General features: G+C 40.3%; 1 protein-coding gene across 1 annotated transcript in view; it reads left to right on the plus strand.

Moving 5' to 3' along the window:
• PLCL2 (phospholipase C like 2) overlaps positions 1-16,541 on the plus strand; it is a 182,456-nt gene that overhangs the window by 105,930 nt on the left and 59,985 nt on the right. The window contains exons 2-3 of the mRNA XM_069473280.1: positions 743-3,229; positions 5,779-5,982. Coding sequence (XP_069329381.1) covers positions 743-3,229; positions 5,779-5,982 — 2,691 coding nt within the window. The remainder of the gene's footprint in view (positions 1-742; positions 3,230-5,778; positions 5,983-16,541) is intronic.

Here is a 16,541-nt window from a genome sequence, read left to right on the forward strand (position 1 = left end):
CTGCAATTCCAGTATCTACCCATTTAGCACACACTTCAGTGGTTTGTACTTAGCTATTTCTAGTCATTTGGTGTATCTAGTTTATAGAAATAGCCCAGACATCTTATTATAGTAAGCCGCAGTGGCCAGGACATGGTTTTCAAACTTCAGTGGACATCCCCATCATGGGGGATGCTGCCTAGAATGCAAATTCCTGGACACTAACTCCAGAGATCTGATTCCATGGGCCTAGAAATCTGCATTTTAACCAGGTAACTGAGACAACTGTGAGGCAAGTGGTCTGGTGACAATCTTTTGAGAAACACTGGTGTAGGAGATGTATGTGCAAACAGGACCTACTTCATGGGTGTATGACCTGTGCAGTTGTGTAGGCTTCACACTCGCTCAGAAGGGCCCTGCCCTTGGCTTAATGCTCTTATGTCACTTTTAGCAAAGAGTCCTGCATTTTCATTTTTCCCTGGGTCCTGAAAATTATGGAGCTAATTCTGTGTATAAGATATTATTATATGTTACAGAAATTGTATTTTTTGACAAATATGAATTACAGTTATTCAGGAATTATTTATTACTTGTTGGTATTTGGCTGTCAACTCCAGGCCACTTCTGAGCTTTAGAGATGAATGAATATCATTTATTCTAATAGTCTGATCTTTTTTCCAAGACAATTAAATTTTTATTCCTAGTCTTGAACATAGAAACTTGTATTTATGTTATTCTAATATATTATCTTTTTTTCTCCTAGGATGGTACAAAACAGAAAAGGGAACGGAAAAAGACAGTCTCATTCAGCAGCATGCCTACAGAGAAGAAGATTAGCAGTGCAAGTGATTGTATCAACTCAATGGTTGAGGGTTCGGAACTCAAAAAAGTTCGCTCCAACTCTAGAATTTATCACCGGTACTTTTTACTGGATGCCGACATGCAGAGCCTGAGGTGGGAGCCATCTAAGAAGGATTCTGAGAAAGCCAAGATTGATATTAAATCCATCAAGGAAGTGAGAACAGGAAAAAACACAGACATATTCCGTAGCAATGGCATTTCTGATCAGATATCTGAAGATTGTGCATTTTCAGTCATATATGGAGAGAATTATGAGTCACTTGATTTGGTTGCCAACTCTGCAGATGTTGCGAACATCTGGGTTACGGGACTGCGGTACCTAATTTCTTATGGAAAACATACACTTGATATGTTAGAAAGTAGCCAAGACAACATGAGGACTTCCTGGGTTTCACAAATGTTTAGTGAAATTGATGTAGATAACCTTGGACATATAACTCTGTGTAATGCTGTGCAATGTATCAGAAACCTCAATCCTGGTTTAAAAACGAGCAAAATTGAGCTTAAGTTCAAAGAATTGCACAAATCAAAGGACAAAGCTGGTACTGAAGTCACAAAGGAAGAATTTATTGAGGTTTTCCATGAGCTTTGTACTAGACCTGAAATTTATTTTCTTTTAGTTCAGTTTTCAAGCAATAAAGAATTCCTTGATACCAAGGACCTTATGATGTTTCTTGAGGCAGAACAGGGTGTGGCACATATAAATGAGGAAGTAAGCCTTGAAATCATTCACAAATATGAGCCATCCAAAGAGGGTCAGGAAAAGGGCTGGCTCTCTATAGATGGGTTTACTAATTACCTTATGTCACCTGACTGTTACATATTTGATCCTGAACATAAGAAGGTCTGTCAGGATATGAAGCAACCTCTGTCTCATTACTTTATAAACTCATCTCATAATACATACTTAATAGAGGATCAGTTCCGAGGTCCCTCTGACATCACAGGATATATTCGAGCTCTTAAAATGGGTTGCCGGAGTGTGGAATTAGATGTATGGGATGGGCCAGATAATGAGCCTGTGATTTACACAGGCCACACCATGACCTCTCAGATAGTCTTCCGAAGTGTCATTGATATTATTAACAAGTATGCATTCTTTGCTTCAGAGTATCCTCTTATCTTGTGCTTAGAAAATCATTGTTCAATTAAACAACAGAAGGTAATGGTTCAACACATGAAGAAAATTTTAGGAGACAAGCTCTATACAACATCACCTAATGTCGAGGAATCTTATCTACCATCCCCAGATGTCCTGAAAGGGAAAATACTAATTAAAGCAAAGAAGCTGTCCTCCAATTGTTCTGGGGTAGAAGGAGATGTTACTGATGAAGATGAAGGAGCAGAAATGTCTCAGCGGATGGGAAAAGAGAACGTGGAACAACCCAACAGTGTGCCCGTGAAGCGATTTCAGCTTTGTAAAGAACTCTCGGAGCTGGTCAGCATCTGTAAGTCAGTTCAGTTCAAGGAATTCCAGGTGTCATTTCAGGTTCAGAAGTACTGGGAAGTTTGTTCATTTAATGAAGTGCTTGCCAGCAAATACGCCAATGAAAATCCAGGGGACTTTGTAAATTACAACAAACGTTTCCTTGCTAGGGTTTTTCCCAGTCCAATGAGAATTGACTCCAGTAACATGAACCCTCAAGATTTTTGGAAGTGTGGTTGTCAAATTGTTGCCATGAACTTTCAGACGCCAGGACTGATGATGGACCTGAATATTGGCTGGTTTAGGCAGAATGGAAACTGTGGCTATGTCCTTCGGCCAGCCATCATGAGGGAGGAAGTCTCCTTCTTCAGCGCCAATACAAAAGACTCTGTCCCAGGAGTCTCACCTCAACTTCTTCACATTAAAATCATCAGTGGGCAGAACTTTCCTAAGCCCAAAGGATCAGGTGCCAAAGGTGACGTGGTGGATCCTTACGTCTACGTTGAAATCCATGGAATCCCTGCTGACTGTGCAGAACAAAGGACAAAAACAGTGCACCAGAATGGAGATGCTCCCATTTTTGATGAAAGCTTTGAATTTCAAATCAACCTACCTGAACTGGCCATGGTGCGCTTTGTAGTGCTGGATGATGACTACATTGGGGATGAATTTATTGGCCAGTACACAATTCCCTTTGAATGTTTACAAACGGGCTACCGCCACGTCCCCCTGCAGTCCTTGACTGGAGAGGTCCTCGCACATGCTTCTTTGTTTGTCCATGTGGCTATTACTAACCGAAGAGGAGGAGGGAAACCTCATAAAAGGGGCCTTTCTGTGAGAAAAGGGAAGAAATCCAGGGAATATGCATCTTTGAGAACATTGTGGATTAAAACTGTAGATGAGGTGTTCAAGAACGCCCAGCCCCCTATACGGGATGCCACAGATCTGAGAGAGAACATGCAGGTACATGCTTAAGTATTGACTCAGCAGTTTTCCTACTTAGTGCATGTCCATAGGTTATGAATATATTGAGTATTTTTAAATAATAGTATATTTAATTTTAAATGATTTATAAATTTCAATGGGTTATTAAAAAGTTACCACTAATCTCTCTTTTTATCATTTAAATTTCCAAAACTGCAGTTGGTGTTGACAATGTTGATTATATATTGGAATAAGCTGGTCTTGTTGCTGTCTTACACACCCTCATCCCAGTCCCTGTTAGTGGCTGCTTAACAGTTCCTCACTTTACATGGGAATTTCTGGTATTTATGAAAATTCATTAGCTAGGACAAAAATTGATGACCTATTGAAATAAAAGTGATATAAGTCAAAGTAATAGGAACATGATCCGGGTCTTTCTCGTGGAGCTGTGGTGCTGGGAAGACAGGAGGCCCTTAAATGAGCCAGTGTGTTGGCCTGGTGAGCCTCCTCTTGATTTTAGAGGACAGCTAACTGTTAAAGTAAATGACATGGTGTCCGTCTTTATTAGAAGTCTAAGATAATAATTACTTCTGAAATATATACTGGCTAAAAGCAGTCAGTCAGGAATTATGTGTTTAATTAAGGATTGTCCACACGTCTAGCTGTGTATTAGGGCCCATGAGTGATACTGAACCAGACAGCCAGGGCCTGCCTCCCAGAGATATTGACCCTAACCTGTCATAGCATGTGAGAAGTACTGTGTGCGTGATGGCTGCTCCACGTGTGTTTATTTTTTATTAAAGAAAATTATTTTTTAAAGTGAATATTATGAGAGTGATACCAGCGAGTAAAATCTGAGTCAGAAAATTCAACATATTTTTCCTCTCTGCCAATTCTGAGGATACCTCATGAATAAAAAGACCTTCCCACCATAAGGAAATTTATTTGTTTTTCTCTTAAAGTAAAAGCACAACAAAAATTTGAAGGGCTTTTCCCTGTGTCTAAGGGTAAAAGTGGCTTGGTAAACCCTCAGCTCTGAGCAAGCCACATTGTCCCCTGCCCGGGGGCTACTGTGGTGCGCGTGACACAGAATCCCTCTGAGGAGCTGTCAGAGTTCAAGCATTGTCTTTTCCAGAGCCATGTGTCTGTGCTGAAGCCCACAGGGCGATCGGTGGCAGTGTGTGATGAGCACCTGCCGTGCACAAGCGGTCTAGGCCAGGAGGATGCCGTGGTGGACAGACAGATCCACTGCCTGCCCTCAGGGGCTTGCACTCTGGCTGGGGCGGACAGTGGGAAGGGGAAACAGGCTGTGAGCGGCCCAGTAAACAAACAGGACAGCTGCAGAGATGGGTAAGTGCTGTGAGGAAAATAAGACAGGGAGCTATGATAGAGTGATTGGGGGACCCCACTCTAGATGTCACAAAAATGACCTCTTTCTGTAAGCAGTCAATATCATAGTGATTTTAAACAAAACGATATATAGTTTGATGCCCATGTTTAAAGCAAATAAAATATTTGAATTTAAAACTACAGTGTTGTTCATTCCCAAGAACCCAGGGTTATTTGAGAGCAGAAGGCACAGGCCTGCAGAGCCTAGATCCACCCCCTCTGGACACATGCTCAAGCCATATCAGGATCCAGATGTGCCTGGAATAACCTGCCGGACTCATGTTGTGATTAGAATTAGCCTGGTATTATAGCACAGTGATTAAAAGCATGGGCCTCAACATCAGTAGATTTCAGGTAAAATGCTGACTCCTTCGCTTAGTAGCTGTGTGACCTTAGACGAATAACAGAGAGGGATCATACCTGAGGCTTAGTTTCCTCATCCATAACATAGCTTGTTGAGTGGATTAAATGAGGCAATGTGTAATAAATATGCCTAACACAGCTTATCACTTGGTACGTGCTCAAAGAATGCCAGCTCATGTCATTTTCCTGTCTTGAAGGGCTTTCTTTAATGGATATTTTAATGGCATACCTCAGGTGATTAGAGAAAAAGAGAGAGAAGCGTTGAGATCAGTGGTGACAGTAACAGAGGAAAGTCACAGGTAACCAAGGTCCCCTCGGGCGGACTCACCAGTAAACAGCAGCGTCCTCAAAGGTCCTTTAGGTCTGGAACCAACAGGCATAAATAGCTGAGAGAGACAGATTCAAGTTTGTACCTTACAAATATTCCTTTTGGGATGGCTGGCATATTTGGTAACTATTTTAAATCTGATTTTTTTCTCAATCTTTACTTTTTTTGAATGCAGAAATCATTCTTTTTGTTTGCTCATAATTGCATATTAGCATTAGCACTACTATGAACTTTGATCTGAAAAGAGGCTTTGCCCTTCAGAAGAATTTGACTTATTTGCATTTTCAGTACTTTTGATAAATTGGTATTATAAATGTCTGTAACAGTATTTACTTTGGAAAATAGCCATTTTTCCCAGGATAAAATCATCATTCGCCCATTCTGTCATAACCTTGCTAATCACTGTTATAGCAGGCAGTTCAGGTATAATCAGGTATATCAAGTATAATATCCAGAGAAATTAAAACCCTTGGTTAATTGCAAACGCTCCTTTCTTTCCATTTAACAGAATGCAGTGGTGTCATTCAAGGAGCTGTGTGGCCTCTCCTCCGTGGCCAATCTCATGCAATGCATGCTGGCGGTGTCTCCCCGATTTCTGGGGCCTGATAACACACCCCTGGTGGTCCTGAATCTCAGCGAGCAGTATCCCACGATGGAGTTGCAGGGAATCGTGCCAGAGGTTCTGAAGAAGATCGTAACAACTTATGACATGGTGAGTCATTCTTTGTGCTTTTATGTAGCCAGGCTGAGAAAGATATCTTAAGACAATACAGCAGACGTACTTAGGAGCTCTTGCTGAAGTGTGCTTTTCTATTTCATGCTTCATTTACCTGTGCTGAACAAATTATTCCCGTGACCTGCTATATTTGAAACAGTTTGGTATTTAGTTGTTGTTTTAGAAAGCAGGATTCAGAGACACTTGCCTCAGTTGGATTAAACGTTAGTTAGCCTCTCCAGAGCTATATCTGAATTGATTTCTAAAGGATGCACTATTTTCCCCACATATGTAGAAAATAGTTACTTTATCTTCTCCTGCAACCAACCATTGATTTACTTGTTTTTATTTTAGTTTCATTTTTTTAAACTAGTAAAGGCGAGAAATTTAGTTTGAAAAAAATAATGAAAAACGCCATAAGGGGCAGGTGCTTCCAACACATGACTCTATAATGCGCAATGGTTTTCCTTCCTTATGGCAGCTGCTCTGAGGAACCTGTATTTGTAATTCGCTTAACACTAATGAGGTATATCCTCAGGACACCTAGAATATTGCATTTTTGTGCTTAAGATTTATCTTAGATTTTCTTAATTGTGTCCTGTTCTTATTATACTTTTTGATTCTCTGTAACTCTTAAGAGGGAATTTAGTGGGTGAACAACACCCATTTCAAGATCATGACGTAATTGAAGCTGTCAGAACTCTGTGTTTACTGGCAGTGACTCTCCGACCTGTCAGGGTTAATGGTGGTATTGGACACTCCCCTCCCAGATAGCCAGGCTGTCATCCTCTACTGCTCAGAGTGCTGGCGGCTAATACCCCATCTACCGCCTCCTCCACTGTAAAAGCACAAGCTAAGAGCACCAAACACTAGGTAGCTTCTGATGTAACTTGTCATGTTCAAGGACAAAACAGGATTGGCATCATAAACCTTAACATAAATATTTTTAACTGTTTTATAAATAGGTCTGAAACCTGCAATTTAGAGGGATTTATGCAATTCAAGGGAAAAAAAAAACACTTTAGGCCAGCATTTCCCACATTGTGTTCTGAGGAACCTTGATTTCTTAAGACGTTAGTAAATATCACATGGGAGAAGGGGTCCATGGTGAAATAATTTGGGGAAATACTGGTGTGAACAAAACTAGTCAGATGTCTTTACTGTAGGATTTCTCAGAACCTTTTATTTGCTGGGACGGTGAGTTCCAAGAGGGTGATTAATATAGTATTCCATTTCACAAATTGACATGACCAGTGGAGTACTATTTCCAAAAACAAAAGTTTTTTTGTTTTTTTTTTTTTTTTTTGAGACAGAGTCTCACTCTGTTGCCCGGGCTAGTGTGAGTGCCGTGGCGTCAGCCTAGCTCACAGCAACCTCAAACTCCTGGGCTTAAGCGATCCTACTGCCTCAGCCTCCCAAGTAGCTGGGACTACAGGCATGCGCCACGATGCCCGGCTAATTTTTTGTATATATATATTTTAGTTGTCCATATAATTTCTTTCTATTTTTAGTAGAGACGGGGTCTCACTCTTGCTCAGGCTGGTCTCGAACTCCTGACCTCGAGCGATCCACCCGCCTTGGCCTCCCAGAGTGCTAGGATTACAGGCGTGAGCCACCGCGCCCGGCCAAAAACAAAAGTTTTGAAGAACACATTTTGGAAAATGCTTCTTTAGTCTTTGGATGAGTAAGTCTGGAAGTACAGTCGGAAGAAAGCAACGTTTTAAACAGCTTATCAGTTCATTGCCTTAAAAAAAGTGGTATTTGAGCTGTTTCCTTAGGTTCCTACGAAGTAGCCACACACTGTAGCAGGTGCTTATCATTCCCTGCTATTTCCACCTTAGAGTTCGTGGTAATGTAAGATACAGGGGTCTCAACACTGGGCACTGCGGGCAAACTGCAGAGAGTGGCACCCACCCTGTAGGAAGGAGGAAGGCCAGGGTCAAGTGTATCTGATAAACTTTGGGTGACGCACTGCACTGGGTGCCGAAGTTGCCACAAAGACGAATATGAGCGGCCTCCGTCCTGGGGGAGCTGTCCAGTCCACTGGAAGGTAAAGCCGGCTGGGGAACAAAGTCAACACAGCAAGCTCGTGCTGAGATTCCTTTGGTGGGGCGGGGGAAACGGAAAGATAGGAAAAAGGGGTAAAAATGGAAAGGTTCAGAGAGCTTTTACCTGCGGTGACTGCCTAGTCAGTCCTTGACTCTTTGAGTTTTATAGAAAGAAGCCAAAAGAAGTAGCTGCTATTTATAAATGCTTTTTAAGCTTAAGCCACAAATAAAATCACAGACCTATTTCACTGACCAAAGCCTCACATGATTTACCCTCTTAGATGTTTCACTGATTTCTATGGCAGTCATGCAGTGACATTTCTTCATGGTGAGCTTATTAGCAGGGATTTCCTGAGAGTGGGGTGGTAGTGCCCAGGCCGGTGTTAACGCAGTAGACTGGGGCTGAGTTCAGGGGCTGACTGCCGATCTGTCAGGGGTGTGGGCCTGGCTAGAGTCTCAGGATTGACATTAAACACCCTCTGGACACCAACCACCTTTGCAGCACCCGTGATAATATTTGGCACAGTGTTCCTTCGTTCCTGGCCCCTTCCTCTTCCTGGTAGATAACACTTATTACATAATTCTTATTTACATCTAACTTTACAGTTGTATTGTTGTAGAAGTGATAAGACAGGATGAATTAGCTTGTTTAAAATTTTTTAATTGTAAAATTACTCTTTTATAATGTGTAATTGAAAGAGCTGTGCTGCATTACACCCCTAGGTTATGGATTTGTTCTTTTTTTTAATTCCATCTGATAAACCAAGTTAATAAAATTTTTAAAATTAAATTCAAATTTTGGCTGCAGCCATGTTATAACTTTTATAATATTTTACAGTCCTTTTTCAGCTACTTAATGGCTTCTTACCTTGTAACAATTAATTTGTTAAAGCTAGCCAGAAGAATAGGTTAAATATTGATGGGAAGTATGCTAGAGGTCTTGGACAGCCTGTAACTTCAAATAAAGCTTAAATATAGCTTTTTATTTTTGTTATCTTATGTTGAGCTTGACCTAAAATTAACCTTGGGAATAAGATTTTAGTTCATTTTGTTGACTTCCCATTTACAATGTGAGGACTTGAATGAGAAGTAAGGGTAGGTTGAGAAATTGCCCTCCAGAACTCCTGTCATTGCTTGTCTACACTACTGGAAGTTTGTCCTCTTATGAGGACAGAACCATGGTACCTCTTGAGAATGTACAGAACATGTATTCATGCTATTAAGAGTGTGATTACTGTGGCCAGGCGCAGTGGCTCACGCCTGTAATCCTAGCACTCTGGGAGGCCGAGGCAATAAGATTGCTTGAGGTCAGGAGTTCAAGACCAGCCTAAGCAAGAGCAAGATCCCGTCTCCACTAAAACTAGAAAAACTTAGCCAGGTGTGGTGGTGCGTGCCTGTAGTCCCAGCTACTCAGGAGGCTGAGGCAGGAGGATCACTTGAGCCCAGGAGTTTGAGGTTGCTGTGAGCTAGGCTGACACCACAGCACTTTAGCCCTGGCAACAGAGCGAGACTCTGTCTCAAAAAAAAAAAAAAAAGAGTGTGATTACTCTTCAATTTCTAGACTCTTATTAATAAAATAGTACATCAAAAGTGTACCAGTTTCTTTGTGAAAAAGGAGAATGCAGATCATTTTCCAAGTGGCTCCTGTGATTACCACCAACAAACAGATCTTCAAAACTGCCTGAATTGTGGATTTACCCTATTTTTGCTGCCCCCGTGGCTCTTGCAAGTGGTAGGGTGTGAGCCCAGGATCTAGCTCAGGAAGGCAGGCATCAAAGCCATTCAGGAGTGGAGGAAGGAGAGAAGTCCAGACACCTCCTTAGACTAGGCCAGTTAAGGGGGTTTTAAAACTAGGGACTGGATTGGGATGGAAAGTGGGAATGACTGAGTGTTGTCAACAGTGCTGGAGTCAGAACACATAAGTCTGGGATGGAAGTCACCTGCTGAAATTGCACCCTGAGGCCTGGGGAGGGCAGATGACCCTTTTTCCTCTTGATATGAGCAAGGGCCATACAGCCATATCCTCCTGGAACCTAGAGCCCAGAAGCTGCACATGGCAACCCTAGGTAGGAAATTGCAGTGGGGCTGAAAGGGAGACCTCATGCTAGCAGAGGCTTACTGGCCAGCCTGGGCCTTTAAATGAGGCTTCCTTGCCCCCATGAGCCCAGTGTCCTCAAGTACTCCAGCCCATTTTTAGGGACTCAACCTGTGGGGACTCATCTTGTTCTCCTGGTTCATCCAGGCTCCTCCAATCAACTTGCCCTCTCTGACTCTTAATGGAAGTGACCCTTGAGTCCCTTTGTTCATTTCAATAGTTGGTGGCTGGCTTCCATTGTTAAGCCATGTGGTTGGGCTCTTGCCCACTACTGTCGCGCCGCAGTTGCCAGCAAGTACCACACGACCAGTCGGAGTTCTTCCAGCAGTAGTTTAATGAGGCACCTACAACAGTTACATGGCGAGAGACCTCGAACAGGAAATGCAAGCTGCTTTTATAGCCCCGGATAGGTGTGTCCCACAAGCGTGTCCCACAGGGATAGGTGGAGGGCCTGACTATGCATGTCCTGGGCGGATACACTAGGAGGCCTAGACCGCTCCCCACACACTACCCTATATTTATCATATTGCATTGGATAATATATATTATATCATACATTATGACCACAGAGTCAGAAGGTTGTATTTTTTTACTTAAATAATTGATTTGTTTTAGTTAAGATGTCATGTTAGGTTTTTTTGGAGTACAATAATATAGTAGAAATTTAATTGGTTTATTTCAATGAGACAGATATAAGGAATAAGTTATTGCACTTTCAATGATGAATTCAACACCCATTTATAAGCTCTTACCATGTATAAGGCATTGCTCACTCATTCAACAACAAATATTTATTGGATGCCTACTATATACCAGTGACTATTCTAGGCACCATGAGGTAATATAAAGATGAAGATGATTTTTTTTCCCCTTCAGGAGCTTACAACTTAAATGGAATAAATGCAGTGTATCCACAGATAACTAGTACAATGACACATAATAGATAGTAGATAGATATTTAAAATATATATAAACAAACTGGATATTCAGAGGAGAGAATAGTGAGTTTTAGGTTTAGGGCTTAGAAACACTTCAAGGGAACATTGGCCTTTGAGCTAGACCTTTAAGAATGAGTCAGATTTCAGCTGGTAAAGGTAAGAGGAAGGCCATCGCAAGCTGAGTACCCAGGGTGAGACGTGCTTACAAGTGGGAAGTGGATATTCTGGGAAATCCAAGTTTGGACTGTAGTGGATAGTAGGGGCCCTTGCATATTTTTGAGCAGTAAAGGGCTATGCTCAGAATTAGGCATTATGGACTCTGAGAGGTTTGGAGTGAAAAAGAACTCAGAGACCACCTGCTGTGCACCTTCATTTTGTGGGTAAGAAAATGGAAACCCTGTGAATACATCAAATTAATGGCAGAACCAGGATTAGTGCCCAAGTGGTATCTCTGCCCATTTGTTGTTGTTTTGTTTTGTTTGTTTGTTTGTTTGTTTGTTTTTGCAATTCAGATCAGGAAAATTAACTGTGTGGAGTATTGGAGAAATGATCAATAGACTGATAAGGCCCAAGTATCTTCAATAATAATAATCTGCACTTATTCATGTGGGGCTTTGAAGTCGTATGTACCTTATTTTTGATTCTTGCTCCCCAGGAAGGTGGAACATAATTCATTTTGCATACTTTGACATATATCAAAAGGCAGATTTGATGAGTTTAAAATAAGAAAGACTGTAATCAATAGTTAGATCAAATTCCACTCAGAGAAATTTGATTATAAGTATCGGAACATATCTTTTATATTACTACTTCAGAAAATAAAAATTTAAATATTTTACTTAAATTTTATATAAATGAACTTGAATACATCCACTATTTACAATCACATATTAAGATTGAGCTTGTCCTCTCATATAATTCAAAGCTGGTAAGAGAAAATAGGGATTATGTGGCCTGAGTTGAAGAGGTTCTGGTGAATAACTGGCTACTCTTTATAACACACGAGATCTTAGGAACAGATCACACTCACTCCCTCCCCCATCAGTATGTGATGTTATTCATCATCTTTTTAAACTGAAGTGATTTTTACCATCCTTTTAATGTTGAGAGTGGTAATTCAGCTCTCTAGCTATTTTTATTAAATCCAGATTTACCACCTGTTTTAAATTTGAATTTTTAAACTTTTTATAAGACCTGTACTAACATATAGAGACCAAGGAGTCAACATTCTTTCTCTGTAGAGAGAAAACATTGGAAATATAAATATTTCATGAAGTATTACATAAAGAGAAAGTTCTTTTTTAAAGTTTTTTCATTGATTTTGCTGCAGTTTTTCTGTAATATGGAATATGCTTCAGCCATTGTAATTAAATGGAAGATGAAGTCGTAGGGAGTAAAAAAGAGAGAAGAGGAAAAAATAAAGAAAATGATGCCTAATTCCCTCTCACAGGCAGTGTGGTTATTCATATAAGCAGCCATGGACTCTTGGGCAGCCCCCACCTGTTCAGAGATTATACATGAATTCATTTTTATCATTGCAGTTCCTTTGTCTCTACTTTCCATTTGAAATTAATTTGTTTCTATCTAGCAACTTCACAAAAGTCTTGATTTTAATTGCCTTTAGGTTTAATTAAGAGTGCATACTCTGAGGAATCCATTTACCCAGTAGAGTGAGTATTTTTTAAAAGGAAGAACAAGAGGCTTTGTCTAGGACGGTATTATTTGCTCTCTGTGAATGTTTTTATATCAGTTGCTGAATAGTCCCTTCTAATACATGATTTGAAATATTTCTTAAATAAAGCTAGATTCTTTAAATAAAATATGTGAAATGAGGTTTTTTTTTTTTCTTACACAGAAATGTTGGCAGTTGACATGCATCATCAGGAACATTCAGTTTTATGTTGTTGGTATGGTCTCATATACTTTTTCTTGCTGCTGCTTAATTCAGTGAAGAGATAAATCACACTTCATAATTAATGGAGTCTGCTGGTTTGGATCATGCCAGAGGTGATCTGTAATAAGGTTACTATTGATCTCCATCTCCTTTGTGGCTCCTTTTATCACTCTCCTGACTCAGAACTTGACATTAAAAGCTTCTTTTAATTGGAGGTGTCAACTTTACCAACTTCTATAACCATAGAAAAAAGGACAGACATAATATTGTGCTTTGGGATAATATTGAGCTAAAAAAGAATGAACTAAAGAAGGAAAGGAGGGAGAGAAGAAGCGAGGAAGGGAGGGAAGGTAGGAGGAAAGGAGGAAAGAAAGGAAGGAAAGAAGGAACAAAAAGAAAAGAAAGAAAGAGATTGGGAAAAGGGAGGTGCATCCTACAGAGGGATGGTCAGAGACCCAAAGGCTGTAGTTTAATTTAGTGACTGGTGATTGGTCCAGCCAATGATGTTTCTAAAAACAGTTTCTCTGGCATCATCAAAACCGTACAGCTGAGCCATTCTGGAATAGTTCGAGCTACCAAGCCGGTGGAAGGGAAAATAAATGTTTAAAAGATACAGTGTGATGATAGCTTCACATGTATCATCACATGAGAAGTAGCAGGAGCTACGCCACCACAGAGTAACCAGGAGCAGGGAGACTGGTAAACTTTTAGAAGATAGGGCTTCAAGGCTTGTACATGGTGGTGATTTTAAGACTTTATTTCCAATCCAGTTTTCTAGCTTTACCTGTCTACACAGAAACCATTGAGGAATACATATTTTAAAATATCCTTACACATACACACATATGCACATGCATTTGCATGCATCCCAGATACTAAACAAGGAACAGTGGGGAAAGAGTAGCATTTTAGGGCTGACAGTCCCCTTGAAAGAGACTTTATCATATAGCAGTTTTTATCAATTAAGTTTGATACCCAGTTCTAAACTCTCTGGGAGGATAGTGACGAAAGCCTTAATGGAGTTCAGCGTGTCAGATATTGTTCTCAGACAAGACATGATAAATGGTATCATTTAAGCAAGCTACTGTATCATCTGACATACTAACAGTCCAAATTAAAATTTCTAAGTAAGCTAGGAATCAGTAGTTGGGGTGCTATTCAGCCGTATTGGTTAAGTGTGAAATGAGAGCCTGATGTTAGCATTTCTTCAGTTCTTGGATAGATTTCATCTGAGCCAAAGCCACCTGGAGAACTGTTAGGGTTCAGTGGTTTGGGGCCATGTATTCGATTGGGTCTCCATGGGCTTACTTCTCTATTCAGAAACCTTTCTATTGCTTTTTAAAGGGGCAAATATTTTTAACTATTTTTCAAACACTTTGTCTGAATCTGGTAGAAAATCTATAAAGAATATATCTGAAACTGAAGTTCAAGAAAAATTAAAGAACTTCTTTCTAAATCTATGCTTTATGCAAAAGAACACTACTACATTTTTGATAACACTAAGATCATTGAAATACTGTATTCTTTTTTCTTCCTATGCAAAAGTAGAGGAATTATTCCTATGTTCCCATCAAATTCCACATTGAATGTTGAATTTTGCTCTTGTAGAATTCCATCAAGGCTTTTTTTGTGTATTTTTTCTTCTTTGATATTTTTCCTTTTTTTGCATTTATGCAGGGGCTGAAAGCACCTCCTGGATTCTTTGCTAAGTTCTTCTCTCTGTCACAGACCCTTACAGGACATTTAAAAATAAAAAAGGACTTTACACATCTTTAAAATTCTGTACTTGCTCTATAGATAATATACACAGTTCTTTTTTGGCCAGTCATGGGCACTGGCAATTTGCTAAAGCTGTGAGGAAGCCTTTAGCTTCCTTATCCCAGTTTATTCAGTAAACTTTTTGTCTCCAATAGACACTGAATAAATAAACTTTAATTGAGTGGAGGAGGCAGTGGTGGCTGACTTTCCATTTCTGTGGCCGTCATTCTAGTTCAGCCCTTCATCACCTTATGCTAGGTGGCAGGGTTTGAGTTCAGATTTCATACTCAACCCAGATGAAAAAGAAAATAACTTTATTGTCTCTCTTAGGGGGGAGCTAGTAATCTTGATCTATTGCATTCATTTACATTATCCCTTTTGTACTATAAATGCTCAGGTTCTTTAGACAAAATGCCTAGTCTTTCCAACTTTCTCCTCTTCCCCCTATTCCTCTACAAAGTGGCCACGGATTGCCTGGGGAAGGTGTGGTTGCAAAACTTTTTGTGCTCTTGGTAAAGAATGCCTAAACATCTAAAGCCCACAGTCCTCCCCTCCACGCCGTGTTCACCTTGAGGTTGGTGCATTGTGGGGGCATTTCCTAGCGCCATCACCAGAATCACTGAGGACTGCAAGAGATGGGCTTCCAGCTTGTCTACGCCTGCTCTTTTCCTCCTCCTGCCTTAGAGTTGCAAACTCATTGGCCCAGCCTTGGTGGGTGGAAGGGAAATCTCTTCCACTTTAGGGGATAAAACTCTGATCTGTGGGCTTTTCTCGATACACTAAAATAATTTAAGAAATAGTTTTTCCTTGGTAAGTCCTGACTTTCAATCCTATCATTTTGGTGGGAACCCAAGTAAAAATCTAATTTGACCTTTAAAACTGAGAAATGTCTTTGTGTTTATAAGATAGTTGCTCTTCACTCTGAAACTCATCCTTTGAATAGGTGGAAAGTCCCCATGACAACATGATTTATAAACCACGGCAACATATGTGGAAAGAAATAACTTTCTGACACTATTTGCAGTGCACCCCTGTGATTGCTGAAGCTACCCGGCTTGCAGCCTGTCCCTCCCCACTGCAGCTTATCCTCTGGATTGCCTTAAAGACATTCTTCCTGAAATACCACCTAGAGACAGGCCTGGGCATTTCAGGGAGGAGCCAGGAGGTAGAGTTCGAAGTACAATGTGACAACTTTAAGAGCTAGGACACCTAGAAGGATTATATTATGATTATCAGGAGGAATAGAGCCAAATTGCTCTCTTACTTTGTTAGGTGAATAACATTTTTTCTTAGAGCATCTTGGAAAAGTAGCATCCCTTTGGTGTGTTTGGTGTGATTGTCAAAGAATTTGAGTTAAGCCTAATAATTGCCAAGAGAGAAGGAAAAGGAGGGTGGGGAAGGAATTACTTTAAGAACACATACCTCATGCATATTTTCTTCTAGCAATTGAATCTTTCCAGCATCAAAATTTTTGATTTGCTATGTGGAAACGTGCTTCAAACACTGCTCATAATAGTATACAGCCATTTGAAAAGAAAAAGTTTTTACAGCATCTGGAATCTGTGTGATATCTTAAAGTTTGTAATTATTTTTGTAGTAACCACAGAGTGGTATCATCCCTACATCCAGTTTTGTGGATTGTGATTGTCCTCTTTGAGGAAGTTCCTTTCAAATAGAAAAGCGATGATCCAAGAAACAACCTAACTGGCTTTCAGCATATGGTATTTTATATGTCTTTATGCAGCTTGTGAGTTCCAAATCCTTTCAGATTGACAAAAATAAAGACTAGCTGACCTAGAACATGCAATTCAGAGCTCATTAAT

The sequence above is a fragment of the Eulemur rufifrons genome, chromosome 7 (assembly GCF_041146395.1).
Source record: "Eulemur rufifrons isolate Redbay chromosome 7, OSU_ERuf_1, whole genome shotgun sequence".
In the NCBI taxonomy this organism is placed as follows: domain Eukaryota; kingdom Metazoa; phylum Chordata; class Mammalia; order Primates; family Lemuridae; genus Eulemur; species Eulemur rufifrons.